Source organism: Coregonus clupeaformis, chromosome 14, assembly GCF_020615455.1.
Source record: "Coregonus clupeaformis isolate EN_2021a chromosome 14, ASM2061545v1, whole genome shotgun sequence".
Lineage (NCBI taxonomy): Eukaryota > Metazoa > Chordata > Actinopteri > Salmoniformes > Salmonidae > Coregonus > Coregonus clupeaformis.
The window spans coordinates 43,026,616-43,054,295 of NC_059205.1; the positions used below are offsets into that span (position 1 = coordinate 43,026,616).

The 27,680-nt window shown below is 41.9% G+C and overlaps 2 protein-coding genes across 3 annotated transcripts in view; both read left to right on the forward strand.

The window, feature by feature from the left end:
* Positions 1 to 4,018, forward strand: part of LOC121580867 (neuropilin-1a) — a 74,219-nt gene extending 70,201 nt beyond the window's left edge. For both annotated transcript variants that reach the window (XM_041895981.1, XM_041895982.1), the window contains exon 18: positions 105 to 4,018. In XM_041895981.1, the coding sequence (XP_041751915.1) occupies positions 105 to 394 (290 nt within the window). In that variant the 3' untranslated portion in view covers positions 395 to 4,018. The remainder of the gene's footprint in view (positions 1 to 104) is intronic.
* Positions 4,019 to 9,262: 5,244 nt separating this feature from the next.
* Positions 9,263 to 27,680, forward strand: part of LOC121580866 (integrin beta-1) — a 66,558-nt gene continuing 48,140 nt past the window's right edge. Inside the window, exon 1 of the mRNA XM_041895979.2 lies at positions 9,263 to 9,378. Within this exon, the coding sequence (XP_041751913.1) occupies positions 9,349 to 9,378 (30 nt within the window). The 5' untranslated portion in view covers positions 9,263 to 9,348. The remainder of the gene's footprint in view (positions 9,379 to 27,680) is intronic.

Sequence of the window (27,680 nt, forward strand, 5' to 3'; positions counted from 1 at the left end):
AGCACTTGCATACAGTACATGTGTGCTTTGAAGGCAGCAGCAGTAACCGCTAGGCTAGACCACCCCAGGCTACTAAAATTTTTGTTTTTCCATCTCTATTTCAGCGATGGACCACTACTACCCAGAGGAAGTGGAGAACAGCGAGCTGGGTGGCCCAGGCAACATGATGAAAACCCTGGACCCCATCCTCATCACCATCATCGCTATGAGCGCTCTGGGGGTTTTCCTGGGAGCTATCTGTGGCGTTGTGCTCTACTGTGCCTGCTCGCACGGCCACATGTCCGACAGCAGGAACTTGTCAGCTCTGGAGAACTATAACTTTGAGCTGGTGGACGGAGTCAAGCTAAAGAAGGACAGCAAGCTAAATGCACAGAACAGCTACTCAGAGGCGTGAGCTTCATCCTCTAGGGAAGAGAACACAAGCAGCCTCATAGCTGGAGGAACTAGACCACCGGACGGAGGGTTGTGAGTTGTGACCCAAATGTTATCCTATTCCTTATATAGTGCACTATGTAGGGGATAGGGTGCCATTTGGTATGCAGCCGGCTGTAGAGATGGTGGGAGGTTGTGACTGAGCCATGCTATTCTCAGGAGCTGCAGTGAAAGGAACCTACCCGTAGTGGGCACTGTGTATAAAGAAAACGTGTACAGCAAAAATTATTATTTGGTTTTTGTTTTTGTTTGTTTTGCGATGTGCTTTGTTTTTCTGTAATTAGATGCTGGTGATGAGACCAATTGAGATGGAAGTATTTATCTTTTTTTTAATTTTTTTTTGGAAGGATAGGATATTACATTTTTGTCTGAGGTCATTATTATTTCACAGAAAGAACATAAAAACGTATATTCACTATCCTGACGCGTGGCTCTTTGGCTGGCCATGTTATCGGTTTGTATGTCTGCATCGATTTGTGCATCTTGTTTGTGTGTGTGTGTGTGTGCGTGTGTGTGCATGTACGCATGCGTGTGTGTGCGTGTGCAAGTGTATGTGCGTACATGTGTGTATGCATCCAGAGGGTGCTTGCCCTGGCCCTAGACCTGTGTCTAGTTCCACAGTGCCTTTTTGAAAGTTTCTGTTGCCTTTTCTCCACTGATTCTGTTCTGATCATACCAGTACGTTAGGCATCGGCTGGTAGTCTGATTCTGTTCTGATCATACCAGTACGTAGGCATCGGCTGGTAGTCTGATTCTGTTCTGGTCATACCAGTACGTAGGCATCGGCTGGTAGTCTGATTCTGTTCTGATCATACCAGTACGTAGGCATCGGCTGGTAGTCTGATTCTGTTCTGATCATACCAGTACGTAGGCATCGGCTGGTAGTCTGATTCTGTTCTGATCATACCAGTACGTAGGCATCGGCTGGTAGTCTGATTCTGTTCTGGTCATACCAGTACGTAGGCATCGGCTGGTAGTCTGATTCTGTTCTGGTCATACCAGTACGTAGGCATCGGCTGGTAGTCTGATTCTGTTCTGATCTTGGCAGTACGTTAGGCATCGACTGGTAGAGTCTGATTCTGTTCTGATCATAGCAGTACGTTAGGCATCGACTGGTAGAGTCTGATTCTGTTCTGATCATAGCAGTATGTTAGTCATCGGCTGGTAGAGTCTGATTCTGATCATAGCAGTATGTTAGGCATCGGCTGGTAGAGTCTGATTCTGATCATAGCAGTACATTAGGCATCGGCTGGTAGATTCTGATCATAGCAGCACGTAAGGCATCGGCTGGTAGATTATGATCATAGCAGTACGTAAGGCATTGGCTGGTAGATTCTGATCATATCAGTACGTAAGGTATTGGCTGGTAGATTCTGATCATATCAGTACATTAGCATCGGCTGGTAGATTCTGATCATAGCAGCACGTAAGGCATCGGCTGGTAGATTCTGATCATATCAGTACGTAAGGTATTGGCTGGTAGATTCTGATCATATCAGTACGTAAGGTATTGGCTGGTAGATTCTGATCATATCAGTACGTAAGGTATTGGCTGGTAGATTCTGATCATATCAGTACGTAAGGCATTGGCTGGTAGATTCTGATCATAGCAGTACGTAAGGCATTGGCTGGTAGATTCTGATCATAGCAGTACGTAAGGTATTGGCTGGTAGAGTCTGATTCTGATCATAGCAGTACGTAAGGCATCGGCTTGTAGAGTAGGGTCAGATTAGCAGGATTCCATGCCATCCCTTCATAGCACATGACACATCCAACTTATTGTACATAGGTTTTAATATATTTGAGCGCCTTTATAAAAAGAGACAAAATGCTGCAGTATCTCTTCTTCGTAGTTTTTGTATCATAGGCGATGTTATCTGGCTGTCATCATGTACAGTATGTAATAGGCATTTTGTGTTGTTATGTTCCATTGGTGCTCTCACAATGCTGCCTGGAAAAGGAGGGTTATTATGGCCAATGGTTATGGCCTTTTGAGAGATGTTCAGAGTCAGCCATGATCATCAGTATTGAGCCTTATTAATAGGGGCAAGAATTGGCTACAAAGGCCTAAGAAGGAGAGAGTTAAGAAGCCATTGGCTGTGTCTGAAATGGTACCCTATTCGCTAAAGAGTGCACTACCTTTGACCAGAGCCCTAGGGGCCCTGGTCAAAAGTAGTGCACTATATATGGAATATGGTGGCATTTGGGACGTAGACAGACAACAGATCGGATGGCTGAAGCATCTCTACAAAATAAAATGCTATCACACTGCTATGACAATACCTGGGACATTACGGGCCAGTTTCTCAGACATAGATTCAGAATCTCGTTGAGAATGCTTTTTAGTCCGGGACTAGGCTTAATCTGTGTCTGGGAAACCGGCCTTACATGTCTGTGGTAGAATGATGGACCTTGATAGAATGAAAGAGACTCTTATGACGTCATGCTGTTTTCAAGTACTGTAGTCTACATCCTCTTTGCTCTGCTTTTTGTCTGTATTGAATGTTAACGTGAAGAGTTCAGGCAAAACAAAGTACTGTATAAAATGGCGAAAACATAGATCCAAGGTTCAATCAATGGATGTGATGTAGCTATACTGTTTATTCCTTCAGCCGGGGTCTATGAGCTTCTATCTTTAGATTCTTTCATGTTTTCTTCATGCGGGGTAGCTAGTTCAACAGATGTTTCATGGTTCTGCTTCAAGCGCATAACAGTATTCCACATTCCATAGGATTAGAATGATTGGAATTAAAATGAGTCATTCTAAATTATTTCTATGGTTCCACCACTCAAAAATGTAAAGGCCTAATGTTTTGGTGTGGTCTTTGTCAATAGGAAAGGATGCTGCAGCACCAGATGTGAAAACAATGTTGCACTGATATATTTAAAAGATATTTGTGTTGTTTAGGATATTGTTTTGTGAAGAAAGAGAGAGAAAGCGAAAGAAGGATAAGACAGTGTTACAGATAACTATTTTATATGGTTTCAGATTATATAGTTCTGAAATGTACAATTATGGAGATGTTTTTCATTATTGAAAAAGCTATACATGTCTCTTTACTTACGTAATGTTTTACTTGGTATGTTATATCACCTTGTGTTTTTTGTACTGTCACAAATGTCTGTGCCATTTTTTTCTACTAAATGTTTGATTTTCAATACTGCTTCTGTAATTTGCTGTCCCAGATAAAAAAGAAAAAAATAAGTAAGCAGTTGAGGCCTTAATGACTCAAGTAAAGTTTCTTTACTTGGACTCTGTCCCAAATGTCCCTATTCCCTATACAGTGGACCAATAGGGCTCTGGTCAAAAGTAGTGCACGGTGTAGGGAATAGGGTGCCATTTGACTCCCTGGTCAGCTCCCTGTTGTTTCTGAATCTGATCAATGACTACTACATTCCAAAGATTTGGATCAAATAAATGTTTGAATAAGATTAATTATTTCAAGTTGTTTTAGTTCAGAAAGTGATAATTGTGTATTTGCCCCATCATATACCCAGAGTTGTACCCTTTTAATGTGTCCTTTGTCATATCCACATTGAACACTGGAGGGCGGTGTTGAATAAAATGCTTTGTATGGCAACTGTACGTGAAGGGCCACTCCAAATCAATGGCAACCAATCAAGTAATCAAGTGTGTTACAGTTTCTCATACATACAGTTTATTAGGGTATTACATGATCAAATACAGTGAATTACCAGCTAAGCTAATTTCCTGTTAAGTACATTTGTTTACAGGTAGAGATACTGTACCAATGTGCGAAGAAGACGTCTGTGGTTAGGGTGAAGTTTCCTGAGAAAGCCACCCATCACCACAGAGCTATCAGGCATAGAGCTATAATTAATATCACCATAGAGCAGAGGTTCTTAAGCTTTTACAGCTCGAGACCCAAATGAGAAATGTACTGTCCTCGAAAGACCCAAATTAAGAAGAAAGAGTGTGTGATTGTAACTCATAAATTGTTTTTATTCCGTTTTGATTTCTATTTGCCATATATTTTAACTGTGCTGTGATGTTTCACAAAAATTCTGAACCTTTCTATTCTCATAGATTCTACATATTGTAAATTAAAGATAAACATTTTTGCTAAGAGTATTATTATATTTTTGATCGATTGACTATGACTTTTTAAATCACCCAGCAGTGCTATTTGCAGAGTTAGCTCCAGGTAAATGTTGCAATTCTTCAGCCATTCCTGACCCTGCAACCAATAACAAGCTACATATGGACTGTACCAAAACAAATTATCTAATGATTCAGTTTCTTCTCAGCAAAATCTGCAGAGCTGGAATAGTTATATCCCCCATATATATATATATATATAACATTCTATTGATTGCAAGAATTTTGTATAATAATTTAAATTGAAAAACTCTTAAGTTTTGAATCCAGCGTCGTTTGGGGATCAGTTCATAAACCATGCGCCATGGAATCGGTACATCGAAATCTCTTCCCAACTATTTTGCAATCTACAGTGCATTCGGAAAGTATTCAGACCCCTTCTTTAATTATTCCACATTTTGTTACTTTACAGCCTTATTCTAAAATGGATTAAATGTTTTATTTCCCTCATCAATCTACACACAATACCCCATAATGACCAAGCAAAACAGGTTTTTAGAGATTTTTGCAAATGTATATACAAAAATAAATAAATACGGAAATATCACATTTACGTAAGTATTCAGACCCTTTACTCAGTACTTTGTTGAAGCACTTTAAGCAGCGATTACTGCCTCGAGTCTTCTTGGGTATGACACTACAAGCTTGGCACACCTGTATTTGGGGAGTTTCTCCCATTCTTCTCTGCAGATCCTCTCAAGCTCTGTCAGGTTGGATGGGGAGCGTCGCTGCACAGCTATTTTCAGGTCTCTCCAGAGATGTTCGATTGGGTTCAAGTTCGGGCTCTGGCTGGGCCACTCAAGGACATTCAGAGACTTGTCCCGAAGCCACTCCTGCGTTGTCTTGGCTGTCGTTGTCCTGTTGGAAGGTGAACATTCGCCCCAGTCTGAGGTCCTGAGCACTCTGGAGCAGGTTTTAATCAAGACTCTCTCTGTACTTTGCTCTGTTCATTTTTGCCTCGATCCTGACTAGTCTCCCAATCCCTGCTGCTGAAAAACATCCCCACAGCATGATGCTGCCACCACCATGCTTCACTGTAGGGATGGTTCCAGGTTTCTTCCAGACATGACGCTTGGCATTCAGGCCAAAAAAGTTCAATCTTGGTTTCATCAGACCAGAGAATCTTGTTTCTCATGGTCTGAGTGTCCTTTAGGTGCCTTTTGGCAAACTCCAAGCGGGCTGTCATGTGCCTTTAACAGAGGAGTGGCATCCGTCTGGCCACTGTACCATAAACGCCTGATTGGTGGAGTGCTGCAGAGATGGTTGTCCTTCGCCAGATCTGTGCCTAAACACAATACTGTCTCTGAGCTCTACAGACAATTCCTTCAACCTCATGGCTTGGTTTTTGTTCTGACATGCACTGTCAACTGTGGGACCTTATATAGACAGGTGTGTGCCTTTCCAAATCATGTCCAATCAATTGAATTTACCACAGGTGGACTATAATCAAGTTGTAGAAACATCTCAAGGATGATCAATGGAAACAGGATGCAGCTTAGCTCAATTTCGAGTCTCATAGCAAAGGGTCTTAATACCTATGTAAATAAGGTATTTATGTTTTTTATTTTAATAAATTTGCCAACATTTCTGAAAACCAGTTTTCGCTTTGTCATTGTCATTGTGTGTAGATTGATGAGGACATTAGTTCATTGAATCCATTTTAGAATAAGGCTGTAACGTAACAAAACGTGGAAAAAGGGAAGTGTTCTGACTACTTTCCGAATGCACTGTATATGGCACAGCTGTCAATTTTTTGGTCCTTAAATTAAACTGGTATACTTCTCAATTTATCACAATTTTCTTTAAAATTGGTACTTAATGCTCAGCCGACAGACAAGTTCCTTACTTTCTCCCCCATCCACTTGCCTCTATAGAGCTATACTTAATAAAGGCTTTTTCCTGCCACAATTACACAACAAAGACAGCACAGAATGCTGAATGTACAAAACCGGGAAGAGGTTAACATCATTAATAACATAACTGGAACTGAGGACCTAAACACAAAGTACAGATATCCTGATTGGGCATTTTTAAATGACAAAAGACAAACAAACATGACAAGCAATGTTTGAAATGTAACATTTGAAAAAATATTGTTTTGTTTGTGACAAATATTTATCCTAACATCATCAAATACATTGATACCCCTTTTTCTCCCCAATTGGTAGTTACAGTCTTGTCCCATCGCTGCAACTCCCCTACGGACTCAGGAGAGGCGAAGGTCGAGAGCCATGCTTCCTCCGAGACACGACCCTGCCAAGCCTCATCGCTTCTTGATACACTGCTCGCTTAACCCGGAAGCCAATGTGTCAGAGGAAACATCGTCCAGCTGGCGACCGAAGTCAGCTTGCAGGCACCCGGCCCGCCACAAGGAGTCAATAGAAAGCGATGGGACAAGGAAATCCCAGCCGGCCAAACCCTCCCCTAACCTGGACGACGCTGGGCCAATTGTGTGCCGCCTCATGGGTCTCCCAGTCACGGCCGGCTGTGACACAGCCCGGGATTGAAACCCGGGTCTGTAGTGACGCCTCAAGCACTGCGACGCAATGCCTTAGACCACTGCGCCACTTGGGAGGCCCTAGAACCTAGATTAATTAATAATTCCTTTCATAATTTATTCATAATTTATATATTTAGTTTAATTGAATTATAATGTATGACTCATAAACCTGCAGTGATTAAGTTAAAAATAAATACATGATGGGATGGTAATTAGGAGGTACTAGATGAGTGGCTGATGATTTGGGGAGAGAGTGTCACGCTCTGGCTCCGGGACTGTGTAGTTTGAGCCAGGGTGTATTCATTTGGTTGTGTTGGGTATAGGGTGTGTTCATTTGGTTGTGTTTGGTTTTGGTTGTAGTGTCTTGTCTCGTCATGTGACTCCCAATCGGAGGTAACGAGTGTCAGCTGTCGGCTCGTTATCTCTGATTGGGAGCCATATTTAAACTGTCAGTGTTCACCTTAGGGTTGTGGGTTTTTGTTCCTTGTTTCAGTCTGTGTACTGAGGACTTCACTATCCGTCATTGTTTATTGTTTTCTCGTTCGTGCACTTTAACTTTAATAAAGTCATGTTCGCTACAAACGCTGCGCTTTGGTCCACTCCTTCCGTAGACGGCCGTGACAGAGAGATCCCTTTTGCTTCATTTGAATGTTATTTAGACACGGAAGGGCAGATGTGCACAACAGCAGCTGTGCAGTCATACACAATGGCTAAATGTGTGCACATCGTCATTGTTCTCATTGACTATGCACACACACTCATTCCCTTTTGTCTTGACACAGAAGGCAATCAGTGTTTTTTTCAGATTTTACACCACCGAGAAAATACATTGTAACTCTTTTAGGATATAATATATGGCATTTAGCAGATGCCTTTATGCAATGTGACTTACATACATCCGTGCATACCTTTTTTTTATGTTCAGATGGTCTCTGGAATCGAACCCACCATCCTGACATTGCAAGCTCCATGCTCTACCAACTGAGTAAAACCTTTGATGTTATACTATACTAGTGTCACAGTTTGGAAGAAGTCAAATTTGATGGGAAAAAAAGGGAGAACGCTTCCTCAGCAGTAAGACAGCACAACTTAAACTATGCTGTCTTACAAATACACAATGCTCTGCACTAAAGCTTCCTGTTTCTTCACTGATCACAAAAACAAGCCAACAGTGGTTTCACGGAACTACAGTGTCTCTTAGCAGGAGTTTACTATACTTTTTCACCAAACGAAATTCAGTTAGTGTAGTTTAAACACAAGTATATATATATATATATCCCCAAAAAGAGTGTTTGAGAGTAAAGTTTTACATTGAACTCACAAATTGAGTCCACATTGAGTCCCACTGTTGATCTCTAGAATGTGATCTTTATCTGAGGTAAGAGTGTTGAATCGTCACTTAGTAACAGCCCTTATCAGTAGGAAGAACCTTCCAAACATGTTTATAATATGTGTTTGTCATATTGAATCATTGTTGAACCATCCATATCTGAGCAAATACAACTTCTAAGGAAGGATGTGCCCTGCAACACCAACATCTTTGAGCAAAGTACAGTTTCTCATATAATTAAGATCACAGAAATAACCACATATTGATCAGTGTGTGTGAAGTGGGTTAATAAGATGTGAGTCAGGGTCAGCAGTGTTACTTAGCCTACTCACAGGAAGGTTCACAGGTCTGTCTGTCTCTGAGCTTGCTTCATTGCCCGCCAAGTACAGTCGGCATGTCCTGTGTGGGCAGTTCTAGATAAGGAGAGGTGCCTGAAATGCATTGTCCACTCTGCTGAAGGGAAAAATATTTCGCCCTTGACTGAGGCACTGAGGACATATTGTAACGTGTTCGGGAGAGCTGGACTCCTGCCCATAGTTAGAATTTTTACATTCCGTTTTTCCTCGACGTTTTGGTATTTTGTAACAGATAGGCCACATCACTCATACTTTGGGTTATTTTCTTCAGTGAAAAAAGTAGTCTACGGAGTAGGGAGTTTATTTCTCTAGAAAAAGCAGACGGGATACTTTTTGCCTCAAATGCAGCTCTGAAATTATAAATATATATATATTAGAAAACACGAGTCAAGGTAAGATTCTGTACGTTATTTTCTCAAATGATTATCCAGCATATCTGGTAGGTATTTGAAGTCTATGTCAAGAATGTATAGGCTACTGAAATATTCAAGAGATTCGACAAAGGGGATGGGGAATGAGCTGGGTAACTTTGTGTGGGGATAGCGGCAGTCGATCAGGGCTACGCGAAACCGATTGGCTTTGTGAATTCACTCGTATCAAATAGGCCCACATGGACTTTTCTGTGTTCATCTTTACCAAGGTACGTTCTTACATTGTCCAGCCGTATGCCCATATTAAGGGAAATTTGACGCATTTTGGTTGGTAGGCTTTGTATTGGTTTGCCCCCCATTTTCGTCTACTGTCTGTCGGCTACTTTTTATAACAGCGCTTTCCACCATAGATGAAGTTTTCTTTGACATGTTTCAGAGGCTGAAAGTTCTATTAGGTTAGTCTACTCTTAAATTTAGGCCCTATTCCATGATGTAACTTGGCGATTTTGAAGGGGATATATTGTATCAAGAGTTGTTACTGCCTATATTGTAACATTGTTGCCTCCATTTTCCAAAGGGGATTGGTTGGTAGGCCTGGGCTCTTGTCTGTACTTCGAGTGTATCTCCCTGGGGTAGTCTAAAATGTACCATGGCAATCAATATGTGGTAGCTTATGTACAGTAAACATAGATTTCTAATGTAATCGCACAGATGCATACACAGCAGTTTGTTTCAATGCTTGGGAGTGTCTCACAGCACTCATTGAGATATCTCTAGTTTATATCCCTGTAATAAGTTACCATTGAGATAGAGAGTTGGGTGTATGCATTCAAATTGTAACTGTCAGTTCCAGCCAGGGACCCCAAAAAATTGACCTATTGAAATCTACAGTTTTACTCTCTCTCTCTGTCCTAATCTATAGCATCAATGTGAGAGTGTGTGTAAACTGAGATTGACCATTCAGCATTGACCATATAAAATCCAGAGCGATATGTGTTCTTGTGAGTAGTTAACTAGTATTTCATCAAGGTTATGTCTCAAATGGCACCCTATTCCCTATACATGCACTACTTTTGACCAGGGCCCTATGGGGTAGTAGTGGACTACACAGGGAATAGGGTGCCATTTGGGACACAGCCCCATGTATACTACTCTGATTCATTCTGCAGTTGAGTTGAATTGACTGTGTGTTGAGTTGACTGTGTGTATTGCGAGACTGACCAGATGGGTCCTGCCTAGTGAGGCACAGATCTGGGGAAGGGTACCAAAAACTTTCTGCAGCATTGAATGTCCCCAAGAACACATTGGCCTCCATCATTCTTTGGAACCACCAAGACTCTTCCTAGAGCTGTCCGCCCAGCCAAAAGGAGCAATCAGGGGAGAAGGGCCTTGGTCAGGGAGGTGACCAAGAATCTGATGGTCACCCTGACAGAGCTCCAGAGTTCCTCTGTGGAGATGGGAGAACCTTCCAGAAGGACAACCATATCTGCAGCATTCCACCAATCAGGCCTTTATGGTAGAGTGGCCAGATGGAAGCTACTCCTCAGTAAAAGGCACATGACAGCCCGCTTGGAGTTTGCCAAAAGGCACTCAGACGATGAGAAACAAGATTCTCTGGTCTGATGAAACCAAGATTGAACTCTTTGGCCTGAATGCCAAGCGTCACGTCTGGAGGAAACCAGGCACCATCCCTACGGTGAAGCATGGTGGTGGCAGTTTTTCAGCGGCAGGGACTGGGAGACATGTCAGGATCGAGGGAAAGATGAACGGAGCAAAGTACAGAGAGATCCTTGATGAAAATCTGCTCCAGAGCACTCAGGACCACAGACTGGGGCGAAGGTTCACCCACCAGCAGGACAACGACACTAAGCACACAGCCAAGACAATGCAGGAGTGGCTTTGGGACAAGTCTCTGAATGTCCTTGAGTGGCCCAGCCAGAGCCCGGGCTTGAACCAGATCGAACATCTCTGGAGAGACCTGAAAATAGCTGTGAATCGACGCTCCCCATCCAACCTGACAATGCTTGAGAGGATCTGCAAAGAAGAATGGGAGAAACTCCCCAAATACAGGTTTGCCAAGCATGTAGCGTCATACCCAAGAAGACTCGAGGCTGTAATCGCTGCCAAAGGTGCTTCAACAAAGGGTTAAAAACATTTTTTGCTTGGTCATTATGGGGTATTGTATGTAGTAGATTGATGAGGGGAAAAAAATAGTTAATCAATTTTAGAATAAGGCTGTAACGTAACAAAATGTGGAAAAAGTGAAGGGGTCTGAATACTTTCCGAATGCACTGTAGATTGCAAAATGTACCTATTCCATGGCTAATGGCGTTCTTCACCAACCAAATGCAAAGAAGGCGAGGCGCAGAATGATTTGTTGAGCTGCTGTGTAAGAAAGCACTGCCACCAATCCTGATAGCTACAGTGCCTTGCAAAAGTTTTCATCCCCCTTGGTGTTTTTCCTATTTTGTTGCATTAAAACCTGTAATTTAAATGGATTTTTATTTGGATTTCTTGTAAAGGACATAGTCCAAATTGGTGAAGTGAAATGAAAAAAAATAACTTGTTTCAAGAAATTCTAACAAATACATAACGGAAAAGTGGTGCGTGCATATGTATTCACCACCTTTGCTATGAAGCCCCTAAATAAGATCTGGTGCAACCAATTACCTTCAGAAGACACATAATTAGTTAAATAAAGTCCACCTGTGTGCAATCTAAGTGTCACATGATCTGTCACATGATCTCAGTATATATACACCTGTTCTGAAAGGCCCCAGAGTATGCAACACCACTAAGCAAGGGACACCACCAAGCAAGCGGCACCATGAAGACCAAGGAGCTCTCCAAACAGGTCAGGAACAAAGTTGTGGAGAAGTACAGATCAGGGTTGGGCTATAAAAAAATATCCGAAACTTTGAACATCCCACGGAGCACCATTTAAATCCATTATTAAAAAATTGAAAGAATATGGCACCACAACAAACCTGCCAAGAGAAGGCCGCCCACCAAAACTCACAGGCCAGGCAAGGAGGGCATTAATCAGAGAGGCAACAAAGAGACCAAAGATAACCCTGAAGGAGCTGCAAAGCTCCACAGCGGAGATTGGAGTATCTGTCCTAGGACCACTTTAAGCCATACACTCCACAGAGCTGGGCTTTACGGAATAGTGGCCAGAAAAAAGGCATTGCTTAAAGAAAAAAATAAGCAAACACGTTTGGTGTTTGCCAAAAGGCATGTGGGAGACTCCCCAAACATATGGAAGCAGGTACTCTGGTCAGATGAGACTAAAATTAAGCTTTTTGGCCATCAAGGAAAACGCTATGTCTGGCACAAACCCAACACCTCTCATCACCCCGAGAACACCACCCCCACAGTGAAGCATGGTGGTGGCAGCATCATGCTGTGGGGATGTTTTTCATCGGCAGGGACTGGGAAACTGGTCAGAATTGAAGGAATAGCTCTAAATACAGGGACATTCTTGAGGGAAACCTGTTTCAGTCTTCCAGAGATTTGAGACTGGGACAGAGGTTCACCTTCCAGCAGGACAATGACACTAAGCATACTGCTAAAGCAACACTTGGTGTGGTTTAAGGGGAAACATTTAAATGTCTTGGAATGGCCTAGTCAAAGCCCAGACCTCAATCCAATTGAGAATCTGTGGTATGACTTAAAGATTTCTCTACACCAGCGGATCCCATCTAACTTGAAGGAGCTGTAGCAGTTTTGCCTTGAAGAATGGGCAAAAATCCCAGTGGCTAGATGTGCCAAGCTTATAGAGACATACCCCAAGAGACTTGCAGCTGTAATTGCTGCAAAAGATGGCTCTACAAAGTATTGACTTTGGGGGGGGTGAATAGTTATGCACGCTCAAGTTTTCTGTTTTTCTGTCTTATTTCTTGTTTGTTTCACCCCAAAAAATATTTTGCATCTTCAAAGTGGTAGGCGTGTTGTGTAAATCAAATGATACAAACCCCCCCAAAATCAATTTTAATTCCAGGTTGTAAGGCAACAGAATAGGAACAATGTCAAGGGGGGTGAATACTTTCGCAAGCCACTGTATGTGCTGTCTGAGCCACGCTTGTTAAGTTCTTGTATTAAGAACTAAAGTGGCCTTGTTTATAGGCCTTAGTCAGAGTTGGTGGGGTAAAATTATTGTCTTTGTTTAGGAGATCCTGTCTGATAGATAGATCTAGAATGTTTAGTAACATAGTATTAACATTGTCTCAAGGACAGGAGTCAACGAGTGAACCCCCTCTTGTATTTGATCTTGCACACACACACACACACACACACACACACACACACACACACACACACACACACACGCTGACTGAATCAGTCACTTCCCCTAGTTACATTGTTATGACTTAACAGCACCAATATCACTGGGTTAGCCTAGGACTGTGTCTCAAATAGCACCCTATTCCCTTTATAGTACACTACTTAAAAAGTAGTGCACTAGGGCTCTGGTCAAAAGTAGCGCACTATAAGGGAGAAGGGTACCATTTGGGACGCTAGACTAGGAGTGTCTGGATAATATCATACTGTAGTCCTGGGGTCATAGCCTATTACTATCACGCATCTCAGAGTAGGAGTGCTGATCTAGGATGTAATGTTATTCATTGTGATCTAAAAGGCGAAACGTATCCTAAGTCAGCACTCCTACTCTGAGACGGATAACTGGCTATGCCCTTCAGACTTCCCAGTCACATATGAGTCACATTGCAGGCTAGACCCCTCAGGCCTGACAGTGTTGACTGAAATCAGTAGCCCTAGACTCCAAATTCTTATGAGTCATGGACACTGCGTTTCATGGGTCGAAGTATGGCTCTGGGACAAGGGCATATTAAGTTGGAATGTATTGTCTCATTCTCTGAGTACGATCTAGATCAGCACCCACCCCCACCTTCTGAGAGCAGTTACATGTTTTTTGTTAAAAATAGGCTTTTTGTATCAAGCGTCTCAGAGTAGGAGCGATGAGCTAGGATCAGTTTAGCCTTTTAGATCACAATGAATGAGATTTCATGATCAGGGGGAGACCTGATCCTTGATCAGCACTGCATTACAGCTCATATCATCTCAAGAAGGCAGCTCTCATTCACACGATTGAGTAGCCTACTGGCTAGTAGCTCGGTAGATGCCCCCTGTTAAACAGTACCACAAACAAATGAGCTGGATTAAGAAGGAAATCCTCAGTTTAGGTTGGGTTTCCTAAGTATTCCCTTGTACTCTCCGGTACAACTAAATGCTCTTCCTGATCCATCCACATAGTGCTGTTAAGCGAGCGCAACGTACACAGCAGTTTAATTAAGGAAATGGATTCATTCGCTGCCCTGCTGCTAGGAGAGCTAATGGACGGAGAGGGAGAGAGGGAAAGAGAGGGGGGGGTGGACTGTGATTTACGCCAGCAGGTGGGGGATGACACAAGGAGAGAGGCAGTGGGGGTTGGGTGTCCGTTCACCTTACTTAGAATGCTAACCCAGCACAATTAACAATGCAAACATATTTTGTGGGGTTATCATTCATAGCAACCATTCACGCATTGAATGTGTTGAAATAATCTATAGATTCAAAACCACGTACACATTTATTTCACACGTTAATCTGCATAATGAATACCATCAAATGTACTCGTTTTGTTCTCCTCCCTATTTGTATGCACTGTGCAGTCCAAGGTGGTCGATCGACGATAACATTTTAATGTGGTTAACTACCATCGTAGAAGTAACGGCGAGGTGAGTGAGGCCGTGAGAAAATCCATGCAGGAGTGGTCTCTATGTTAGTTAAAGTCAGGGTCAAGTGGTGCAGCCCCAGGCCCACATCACATCACCGGATCAAAGTGTTAGGTAGTTTAGCTACCGCTTAGCACTAAGATGAAACATCCCATAAACACAACCAACTGACTCAGTGGATCGGTGTTAGGTCTTGTACTGTTTCCCCCTCTCTAAACAGGATTGTGTTAATCATTACAAATGACCGCAATATGATCCCTTTTTTTTTTAGCTGCCCCTTGAGTAAACAAGGGTTGACGTTTGCTCAAAATCTTGCAGATGTTGGTGAGTTGTGTATATATAGTGTGGTTCAAAACAGACACATTCCTTAACCTACGTTTATTCACCAAAATGCTTTTTCTTGACTTATAGTTTTGATGTCTTCACTATTATTCTACAATGTGTATATATATACAGTACCAGTCAAAGGTTTGACACACCTACTCATTCAAGTTATTTTTTCTTCCTATTTTCTACATTGTAGAATAATAGTGAAGACATCAAAACTATGAAATAACCCATATGGAATCATGTAGTAACCAAAAAAGTGTTAAACAAATCAAAATATATGTTATATTTGAGATTCTTCAAATAGCCACCATTTGCCTTGATGACAGCTTTGCACACGCTTGGCATTCTCTCAACCAGCTTCACCTGGAATTTTTTTCCAACAGTCTTGAAGGAGTTACCACGTATGCTTAGCACTTGTTGGCTGCTTCCTTAACTCTGCCGTCCGACTCATCCCAAACCATCTCAATTGGGTTGAGGTCGGGTGATTGTGGAGGCCAGGTCATCTGATGCAGCACTCCAGCACTCTCCTTCTTGGTAAAATAGCCCTTACACAGCCTGGAGGTGTGTTGAGTCATTGTCCTGTTGAAAAACAAATTATAGTCCCACTAAGACAAACCAGATGGGATGGCGTATCGCTGCAGAACGCTCTGGTAGCCATGCTGGTTAAGTGTGCCTTGAATTCTAAATAAATCACAGACAGTGTCACCAGCAAAGCATCCCCACATCATAACACCGCCTCCTCCATGCTTTACGGTGGGAACTACACATGCGGAGATCATCCGTTCACCCACACCGCGTCTCACAAAGACACATCGGTTGGAACCAAAAATCCCCAATTTGGACTCCAGACCAAAGGACAACGGTCTAATGTCCATTGCTCGTGTTTCTTGGCCCAAGCAGGTCTCTTCTTCTTATTGGTGTCCTTTAGTAGTGGTTTCTTTGCAGCAATTCGACCATGAAGGCCTGATTCACACAGTCCCCTCTGGACAGTTGATGTTGAGATGTGTTTGTGACTTGAACTCTGTGAAGCATTTATTTGGCCTGCAGTTTCTGAGGCTGGTAACTCTAATGAACTTACCCTCTGCAGCAGAGGTAACTCTGGGTCTTCCATTCCTGTGGTGGTCCTCATGAGAGCCAGTTTCATCATAGCGCTTGATGTTTTTTGCGACTGCACTTGAAGAAAATTTCAAAGTTCTTGAAATGTTCCGTATTGTCTGACCTTCATGTCTTAAAGTAATGATGGACTGTCGTTTTTCTTTGCTTATTTGAGCTGTTCTTGCCATAATATGGACTTGGTCTTTTACCAAATAGGGCTATCTTCTGTATACCCCCCTGTATGCCAAGTTCTTGACATTTTCTGTATTGACTTACCTTCAAGTAATGATGGACTGTCGTTTCTCTTTGCTTATTTGAGCTGTTCTTTTTTTTAAATTTTTTTGGGGGGGAGGGGGGGGTTGGGTAGATGAGCTTAATATTGCAGATAGATTGTAACTTCCATCAATGTAATTGTCTGCATCACTTCCAATCCCCCATGTTTTTTATATATATACTCCCCTTTATTACTTTTCAACCCCGCCATCCTTTCCCTACTTGGGGTAAATTAGTGAACAACAATGCCCAGGCCTCTACTTCCAGCCTATACTTACTATCTACACCTTATGAACACATTCAATTTTACAATAATTATATTTTATTTGTTTTTGCTCCTGAACTTATTCTACTCTCAACCTCTCCGATCATTTTCATGATGTCCATCCGGTTTGCTTCTATATGCCATATCTTTCTAACTGTGCTCTTTCCCAAAATCTACCAACATACAATCTATATACTTATTATGGAAACAGTATGCTTACATTATTAGTTATCTTGTTATTATTTATTGTTATTAGTCCCATCCTTCAACTCCATTCAATACCTCCCATCTATCTTTTAACACCATCCATATAGGATTTATATATTTGCCATATATATTTCAACCGTACTGTGATGTTTTACAAAAGTTCTGAACCTTTCTATTCTCATTGCTTCTACAGATTGTGAATTAAAAATAAACATTTTTGCTATAAGTATTATTATATTATTTATCGATTGACTGTGACTTTTCAGATCACCCAGTAATGCTATCTGCAAGGTTAGCTTCAGGTAAATATTGCAATCCTTTAGCCATTCCTGGACCTGTGTCCAAAAACAAGCTACAAATGGACAGAACCAAAACAAATGATCTAATGATTCTGTCTCTTCACAGCAAAATCTGCAGAGCTGGGAAGATTGTATCCCCCATATAAATAACTTTTTATTGGTAGCAAGAATTTTATATAATAATTTAAATTGAAAGATTCAAATTTTTGAATCCGGTGTCGTTTTGCGTGTCAGTTCATAAACACTATGCCATGGGATCGGTACGTCAAAAATCTCTTCCCAACTATTTTGCAATTTATATGGGACGGCTGTCAATCCTTTGGTCCTTAAGTGAAACTGATATACTTTTTTATTTATCACAGTTTTCCTTAACCAATTATGTTCTTTAATGCAAGGCTGACAGACAAGTTCCTTACTTTCTCCCCCTTCCACTTTCCTCTTCCACTTTTGTGGTAAGGCTGCAATTATTTGGTTGTAATTTTGGGTAGAGCAGACATTTCCACCAGTCCTACCGATTATATCATTTACGAAGATTATACCTTTTTTAAACATTCTGTCAAAAAATAAAGTTTTTTTGTCAATTAGTATATTTTAGTTTAACCACAATATTTGTTGCATTATTTGTTCTGTCGTTTCTGGAGGATTAAATTGAAATTGCAACCAACTTTCTATGGCTTGTTTTAGAAATAGTGATATTTGGGAGATGATTTCCTTTTCAAATAACTGAAAATGAGAGGTTGTAATCTGAATAAAGGGGAAAAGGCCATTCTTGAACATTGGGTGAGACATTCTTACTAATTTACTTGAGAACCAGTTCAGATTTAAGTATAACTTTTGTATGACTGAAGCTTTTAGTGATAGGTCTAATGCTTTAATATTTAATAATTTCTGTCATCCGAATTCATATTCATTATATAAATAGGCCCTTTTAATTTTGTCTGGCTTGCCGTTCCAAATAAAATAGAATATTTTTTTCTCATATAATTTTAAAAAATGGTTCGCTAGGCGTAGGCAAGACCATAAGCAAATAGGTAAACTGGGGTAATACTAAAGAGTTAATCAGGGTGATTTTTCCACAAATTGACAGGTATTTACCTTTCCATACCTTTCCATGGTAGCAAGATCTTATCTATTTTTGCTAACTTTCTATTAAAATGTATTGAAGTGAGATCATTTACTTCCTTTGGGATATGTATTCCTAGTATATCCACATCACCATCAGACCATTTTATTGGTAAACTACATGGTAATGTAAAAATTGTATTTTTTAGTGATCCAATACGTAATATAGTACATTTGTCATAATTTGGTTGTAATCCAGAGAGGTTAGAAAATGTATCTAGATCCTCTATGAGGCTGTGGAGGGATTCTAGTTGTGGATTTAAAAGAAAACATGAATCATCAGCGTACAATGACACCTTTGTTTTTAAGCCCTGGATTTCTAATCCTCTGATATTATTATTGGATCTGATTTTAATAGCTAACATCTCGATGGCCACAATAAATAGATATGCCGATAGTGGACAACCTTGTTTCACTCCTCTTGACAACTTTCGGAGAAATAGCCATTATTTACTATTTTACACCTAGGGTTACTATACATGATTTTGACCCATTTTATAAGAGATTCTCCAAAATTGAAATGCTCCAGGCATTTATATATAAACCCCAGTCGTACTTTATCAAATGCCTTTTCGAAGTCTGCAATGAATAGCAGGCCTGGTTTCCCATATTTTCCAGTGTTCTATTGTTTCCAATACTTGCCTTATATTATCTCCAATGTATCTTCCATGTAAAAAACCTGTCTGATTAGAATGAATAATATCCGACAATACCTTTTTAATTCTATGCGCTATACATTTTGCTAGAATTTTTGCATCACAACACTGAAGTGTAAGGGGCCTCCAATTTTTTTAAATGGACTATTTTAGCTGTTCTTGCCGTAATATGGACTTGGTCTTTTACCAAATAGGGCTATCTTCTGTATACCCCCCTACCTTGTCACAACACAACTGATTGGCTCATTAAGAAGGAAATAAATTCCACAAATTAACTTTTAAGAAGGTACACCTGTTAATTGAAATGCATTCCAGGTGACTACCGCATGAAGCTTGTTGAGAGAATGCCAAGCGTGTGCAAAGCTGTCATCAAGGCTATTTGAAGAATCTCAAATCTCAAATATATTTTGATTTGTTTAACACTTTTTGGGTTACTACATGATTCCATATGTGTTATTTAATAGTTCTGATGTCTTCACTATTATTCTACAATGTAAACATTTGTAAAAAATAAAGAAAAACCCTTGAATGAGTAGGTGTCCAAACTTTTGACTGGTAGTGTATATATAAAACTTTTCCTAAACAATTACAAATCTCATCTATCCAATTTTAGAGTGTAGTTTTTCTCCAGTTTTTGGATGGCAGTTAATCCACTTTTGTACAGCAGAAAAGCAGAGATGTGACACATTCTGTGACGAGTCAAGTACCCTCTTGTTGACCTGACTGTGAGGAGAGATCTCAAATGCATACTCCTCTCTCTCCTTGTCGTCTTCTCAAAAGTCATTGGACGAGAAAGACAGAGGTTCCACCCCTCTGACCTTCTCCTCCAATGGGTTTTGAGGAGGAAAGAGGATGCTAGGAGTATACAATTGAGATCCCCTGTAGTTCAGTTGGTAGAGCATGGCGCTTGCAACGCCAGGGTTGTGGGTTCGTTTCCCACGGGGGGCCAGTATGAAAAATGTATGCACTCACTAACTGTAAGTTGCTCTGGATAAGAGCGTCTACTAAAATGTAAAAAATTTAAATATTTTCCCTGTGTGACTGAAGCTTCCATGATGCTTCCATTATGCTGGAAACCCCCAATACTGTTTTAGATTCGAAACCAGGCCTCTCTATAACTCAATAACATAACTCAGCAGACTCTGACGGTGACCAGTGAGGTAAGCAATAGGAAAGTGTTTTATGGAGATACTGTATTTTCACTACTTTTCTACTCTGTTCTGCAGAGAAATGTCAAACTTGCTTTAAGAATGTCACTCCCAAGGGTAGTGAGTGGGTCGAGCCTTTATGCTATGCACATACACACAAGGAATAGATTATCTTAACAAGGCAACAAGATGTCTGCAATGGAATGTTTGGTGAATTTACATCAAATCAAATGTTATTTGTCACATACATGTTTTTTAGCAGATGTTATTGCGGGTGTAGCGAAATGCTTGTGCTTCTAGCTCCTACAGTGCAGTAAGATCTAACAAGTAATATCTAACAATTTCAGAACATATACCCAATACACACAAATCTAAGTAAGGAATGGAATTAAGAATATATACATATATGGACAAGCAATGACAGAGCGGCATGGACTAAGATACAGTAGAATATTATAGAATACAGTATATACATATGAGATGAGTAATGCAAGATATGTAAACATTATTTAAGTGGCTAGTGTTCCAATTCTTAAAGTGGCCAGTGATTTCAATAGGCAGCAGCAGGCTCTAATATGCTAGTGATGGCTATTTAACAGTCTGATGGCCTTGAGATAGAAGCTGTTTTTCATTCTCTCGGTCTCAGCTTTGATGCACCTGTACTGACCTCGCCTTCTGGATGATAGCGGGGTGAACAGGCAGTGGCTCGGGTGGTTGATGTCCTTGATTATCTTTTTGACCTTCCTGTGATATCGGGTGCTGTAGGTGTCCTGGAGGGCGGGTAGTTTGCCCCCGATAATGCGTTCGGCAGACCGCACCACCCTCTGGAGAGCCCTGCGGTTGCTGGCGGTGCAGTTGGCGTACCAGGCGGTGATACAGCTCGACAGGATGCTCTCAATTGTGCATCTGTAAAAGTTTGTGAGGGTTTTAGGTGCCAAGCCAAATTTCTTCAGCCTCCTGAGGTTGAAGAGGTTCTGTTACGCCTTCTTCACCACACTGTATGCGTGGGTGGACCATTTCAGTTTGTCAGTGATGTGTATGCCAAGGAACTTGAAGCTTTCAACCTTCTCCACTGCAGTCTCGTCGATGTAGGATAAAGGATTGTTCTGCCGACTGCAGGGATGACTGCAATGGTTAGACTGCTCTTTCTCTTTCCCTTGTTGAACCTGGCCATACAAAGCCATGATTCCCCAGAGTTTATTGACACTAATATAAATATTATGCTCTTAAAACATACCATGTTGCATGCCATAATATACCAGCTCCAAGGTAAAATAAACGTCACCTTGAATTTCCTGAAATTCTTTGAGGTTTCAGGTTTTTTCACGATAGTAGTGGTAGTAATATTACAATTCAAGCAAATTGTAGCTGCCAGGGGCTTGAAAGTGACACTTTTTGTCACCCCCCTCCCCCCACTCAAAATTTTTTAGCATAAAGCTTACTTACTTATTCAATGTTTTAATTATTTTCACTGCATCAATTTTATTTTAATTTAAAACAGCATTTGTAGAGAACAACAGATGAGCAGCAGGTGCTTCTATTCAGGGTTGCCACTCATCTGCCAATCAGGGATGTGGCTTTTCTGGTCTACCGGTAATCAAATTAGTCACAAAGAAATACAGAATTATAGGGTATGGGAGCGGGCACGAAGGGCAACTCACAAATCAACCGCCCCAGGTGTCCGCTCACCTAAATACATCATATCAATTCATGAGATAGCCCAGCACAAAGGACATCAGCCACTCTTCTGGGAAGGCTTTCCACTAGATGTTGGAACATTGCTGCAGGGACTTGCTTCTATTCAGCCACAAGAGCATTAGTGAGGTCGGCAATGATGTTGGGCGATTAGGCCTGGCTCGCAGTCGGCGTTCCAATTCATACCAAAGGTGTTCGATGGGGTTGAGCCAGGGCTCTGTGCAGGCCAGTCAAGTTCTTCCACACCGATCTTGACAAACCTTTTCTGTATGGACCTCGCTTCGTGCACGGGAGCATTGTCATGCTGAAACAGGAAAGGTCCTTCCCCAAACTGTTGCCACAAAGTTGGAAGCACAGAATTGTCTAGAATGTCATTGTATGCTGTAGCGTTAAGATTTCCCTTCACTGGAACTAAGGGGCCTAGCCCGAACCATGAAAAACAGCCCCAGACCATTATTCCTCCTACACCAAACTTTACAGTTGGCACTATGCATTGGGGCAGGTAGCGTTCTCCTGGCATCCGCCAAACCCAGATGAGTCCGTTGGACTGCCAGATTGTGAAGCGTGATTCATCACTCCAGGGAACGCTTTTCCACTGCTCCAGATTCCAATGGTGGCGAGCTTTACACCACTCCAGCCGACGCTTGGCATTGCGCATGGTGATCTTAGGCTTGTGTGCGGCTGCTCGGCCATGGAAACCCATTTCATGAAGCTTCCGACTAACAGTTATTTTGCTGAAGTTGCTTCCAGAGGCAGTTTGGAACTCGGTAGTGAGTGTTGCAACCGAGGACAGGCGATTTTTACGTGCTTCAGCACTCGGCGGTCCCATTCTGTGAGCTTGTGTGGCCTAACACTTCACAATTACAGCACTTACAGTTGACCGGGGCAGCTTTAGCAGGGCAGAAATTTGACGAACTGACTTGTTGGAAAGGTGGCATCCTATGACAGTGCCATGTTGAAAGTCACTGAGCTCTTCAGTAAGGCCATTCTACTGCCAATGTTTGTCTATGGAGATTGCATGGCAGTGTGCTCGATTTTATACACCTGTCAGTAACGGGTGTGGCTGGAATAGCCGAATCCACTAATTTGAAGGGGTGTCCACATACATTTGTATATAAGTGCATTTTGAGCATACAATATAGCTCAGTATTTGTATTATTTGTTTTTGCTCATCTTTATCAGGGGTGCCAATAATTTTGGACCTGACTGTATATCTATTTTGATTATGTGTATTTTGATGTAGCCAAACAGGTGACTCAGGCTTTAGGCCAAGCTACCCTCTCAATCCACATCAAGATGGTTTAAACTATAAAAATAGGGCCAGAAAGTTGCTCAATTGCCAGAATTGTCTGTTGTTGCTAAATTCTACCATGCTCTCCAGTATCCAGTGTGGGTTAGCTTAGGCTACATGAGAAGGATGGGTGTATATGGAGTGCTATCTGCTGTTATCAGTGCAGAGGTTAACATGCATGTTTTAGTTCTCTGGGCTCTGTTTTACCAGAGATATCCCCTCTCTCCAACGGTCGATCTGAGCCTCATGGGGAGTAGACCAAACTGCTCTAGGATAGCGTCCCAAATGGCACCCTATTCCCTACATAGTGCACTACTTTTGACATTGGCCCTGGTCAAAAGTAGTGCACTATATAGGGAATAGGGTAAACCCCCTACAATTTTGGTGCTCTATACAAGATGATACCCTGAGCTGTAAACAAAGATAATGTTCAGGAAGCTTGGGAGGAGTGTAGATTATTAGAGGGACTGGCATTGTTGCCTTTGGGTTGGATCATGTTTAACTGTCGATTTCATTAGTGCACATCAGACCGTAGCAAAACTGCAATGGAAAAAGAAGTTCAGGTAGATCCCTGTTTCAGTCCGTTTTGTTCTGTTAGGTGTCTACTAGTGAATATGACCCTGGTGTCTCCCTTTTGGATTTAGTATTTTATTAGGATCCCCATTAGCTACTGCTAAAGCAACAGCTAATCTTCTTAGGGTCCACATAAAACATGACATCATAGCTAGATAACATTTAAAGGGGAATGGAAACACTAGGCTTTAGAACACCAGCTAACTGTAACTGTAAATCAACATATTTGCATTGTTACATCTCTAGCAGGGTTTCCCAAAAATGGCTGAATCCCCAAAATGGCTGAAAGACCATGAACTCTGCGTGCATTAATTAACTAAATTTGCTGGTGTCAAACCATATAGTGAGGGAAAAAATATTTGATCTCCTGCTGATTTTGTACGTTTGCCCACTGACAAAGAAATGATCAGTCTATAATTTTAATGGTAGGTTTATTTGAACAGTGAGAGACAGAATAACAACAAAAAAATCCAGAAAAACGCATGTCAAAAATGTTATAAATTGATTTGCATTTTAATGAGGGAAATAAGTATTTGACCCCCTCTCAATCAGAAAGATTTTTGGCTCCCAGGTGTCTTTTATACAGGTAACGAGGTGAGATTAGGAGCACACTCTTAAAGGGAGTGCTCCTAATCTCAGTTTGTTACCTGTATAAAAGACACTTGTCCACAGAAGCAATCAATCAATAAGATTCCAAACTCTCCACCATGGCCAAGACCAAAGAGCTCTCCAAGGATGTCAGGGACAAGATTGTAGACCTACACAAGGCTGGAATGGGCTACAAGACCATCGCCAAGCAGCTTGGTGAGAAGGTGACAACAGTTGGTGCGATTATTCGCAAATGGAAGAAACACAAAATAACTTTCAATCTCCCTCGGCCTGGGGCATTGTTACGGATACAGGTATCCTGTGTCTTTTTGTGTTTTTCCTCTCCTTCTGCCCTAATCACAGGTGTCCTGTATGTTCCTTATTGGTGGTCGTTGGGGTGTCTGCTGATTGCTGAGGTGGACCAATCAGTGGACATTCCTCTGCAGTGCACCACCTGTTTCTGGTTTTTTCAATCACACATCCCATTGTTTAAAAGCCAGTCAGTTGTGTTTGTAGGGGGAGACTATTTCCGTATGTGAGTATGGATACTGTGGTGTCCTGTGTACTCACTCATTTGCTGGTTACTCTGTTTGGTAACTTTGTTAGACTATTTTCCGTATGTGAGTATGGATACTGTGGTGTTTTGTGTACTCACTCATTTGCTGGTTACTCTGTTTGGTAACTTTGTGTGTTTCTGGGAAAAGGGGAATTTAAGCAAGTTGTCCTTGGGCGTACATTACCCGTAGGAAGAAAACTGTCTAAAAACACTAGTTAGACCTGAGCGGACCACCCACTGTAATTTTTGTATGATTAGCAGTAGCTTAGCGGTTCTTGAGGCAGGCAAGATCCGTTTAGGGGTATTTTACACTATTGTTTCATTTCTTGGGTCCTGCTCAGCCCTTTTTCCCAAACCTTTACCGTGTGTTCAAAAATATACCTTTTATGTTTGACGGTAGTTTATGGTTGTCGTGTAGTTTTTGTTCTCACTGTTCCATGTCACGATTCTAATTTGCATGAATTATGTTACGGGTCTCTTCTCCATCCACCCTAGACGTTTAAAGCCACGGGGTTCGTAACAGGCATCATGCAAGATCTCACCTCGTGGAGTTGCAATGATCATGAGAACGGTGAGGAATCAGCCCAGAACTACACGGGAGGATCTTGTCAATGATCTCAAGGCAGCTGGGACCATAGTCACCAAGAAAACAATTGGTAACACACTATGCTGTGAAGGACTGAAATCCTGCAGCGCCCACAAGGTCCCCCTGCTCAAGAAAGCACATACAGTGGGGAGAACAAGTATTTGATACACTGCCGATTTTGCAGGTTTTCCTACTTACAAAGCATGTAGAGGTCTGTAATTTTTATCATAGGTACACTTCAACTGTGAGAGACGGAATCTAAAACAAAAATCCAGAAAATCACATTGTATGATTTTTAAGTAATTAATTTGCATTTTATTGCATGACAAAAGTATTTGATCACCTACCAACCAGTAAGACTTCCGGCTCTCACAGACCTGTTAGTTTTTCTTTAAGAAGCCCTCCTGTTCCCCACTCATTACCTGTATTAACTGCACCTGTTTGAACTCGTTACCTGTATAAAAGACACCTGTCCACACACTCAATCAAACAGACTCCAACCTCTCCACAATGGCCAAGACCAGAGAGCTGTGTAAGGACATCAGGGATAGAATTGTAGACCTGCACAAGGCTGGGATGGGCTAGAGGACAATAGGCAAGCAGCTTGGTGAGAAGGCAACAACTGTTGGCGCAATTATTAGAAAATGGAAGAAGTTCAAGATGACGGTCAATCACCCTTGGTCTGGGGCTCCATGCAAGATCTCACCTCGTGGGGCATCAATGATCATGAGGAAAGTGAGGGATCAGCCCAGAACTACACGGCAGGACCTGGTCAATGACCTGAAGAGAGCTGGGACCACAGTCTCAAAGAAAACCATTAGTAACACACTACGCCGTCATGGATTAAAATCCTGCAGCGCATGCAAGGTCCCCCTGCTCAAGCCAGCGCATGTCCAGGCCCGTCTGAGGTTTGCCAATGACCATCTGGATGATCCAGAGGAGGAATGGGAGAAGGTCATGTGGTCTGATGAGACAAAAATAAAGCTTTTTGGTCTAAACTCCACTCGCCGTGTTTGAGGAAGAAGAAGGATGAGTACAACCCCAAGAACACCATCCCAACCGTGAAGCATGGAGGTGGAAACATCATTCTTTGGGGATGCTTTTCTGCAAAGGGGACAGGACGACTGCACCGTATTGAGGGGAGAATGGATGGGGCCATGTATTGCAAGATCTTGGCCAACAACCTCCTTCCCTCAGTAAGAGCATTGAAGATGGGTCGTGGCTGGGTCTTCCAGCATGACAACGACCCGAAACACACAGCCAGGACAACTAAGGAGTGGCTCCGTAAGAAGCATCTCAAGGTCCTGGAGTGGCCTAGCCAGTCTCCAGACCTGAACCCAATAGAAAATCTTTGGAGGGAGCTGAAATTCCGTTTTGCCCAGCGACAGCCCTGAAACCTGAAGGATCTGGAGAAGGTCTGTATGGAGGAGTGGGCCAAAATCCCTGCTGCAGTGTGTGCAAACCTGGTCAAGACCTACAGGAAACATATGATCTCTGTAATTGCAAACAAAGGTTTCTGTACCAAATATTAAGTTCTGCTTTTCTGATGTATCAAATACTTATGTCATGCAAAAAATGCAAATTAATTACTTAAAGATCATACAATGTGATTTTCTGGATTTTTGTTTTAGATTCTGTCTCTCACAGTTGAAGTGTACCTATGATAAAAATGACAGACCTCTACATGCTTTGTAAGTAAGAAAACCTGCAAAATCGGCAGTGTATCAAATACTTGTTCTCCCCACTGTATACAGGCCCGTCTGAAGTTTGCCAATGAACATCTGAATGATTCAGAGGAGAACTGGGTGAAAGTGTTGTGGTCAGATGAGACCAAAATCGAGCTCTTTGGCATCAACTCAACTCGCCGTGTTTGGAGGAGGAGGAATGCTGCCTATGACCCCAAGAACACCATCCCCACCGTCAAACATGGAGGTGGAAACATTATGCTTTGGGGGTGTTTTACTGCTAAGGGGACAGGACAACTTTACCGCATCAAAGGGACGATGGACGGGGCCATGTACCGTCAAATCTTGGGTGAGAACCTCCTTCCCTCAGCCAGGGCATTGAAAATGGGTCGTGGATGGGTATTCCAGCATGACAATGACCCAAAACACACGGCCAAGGCAACAAAGGAGTGGCTCAAGAAGAAGCA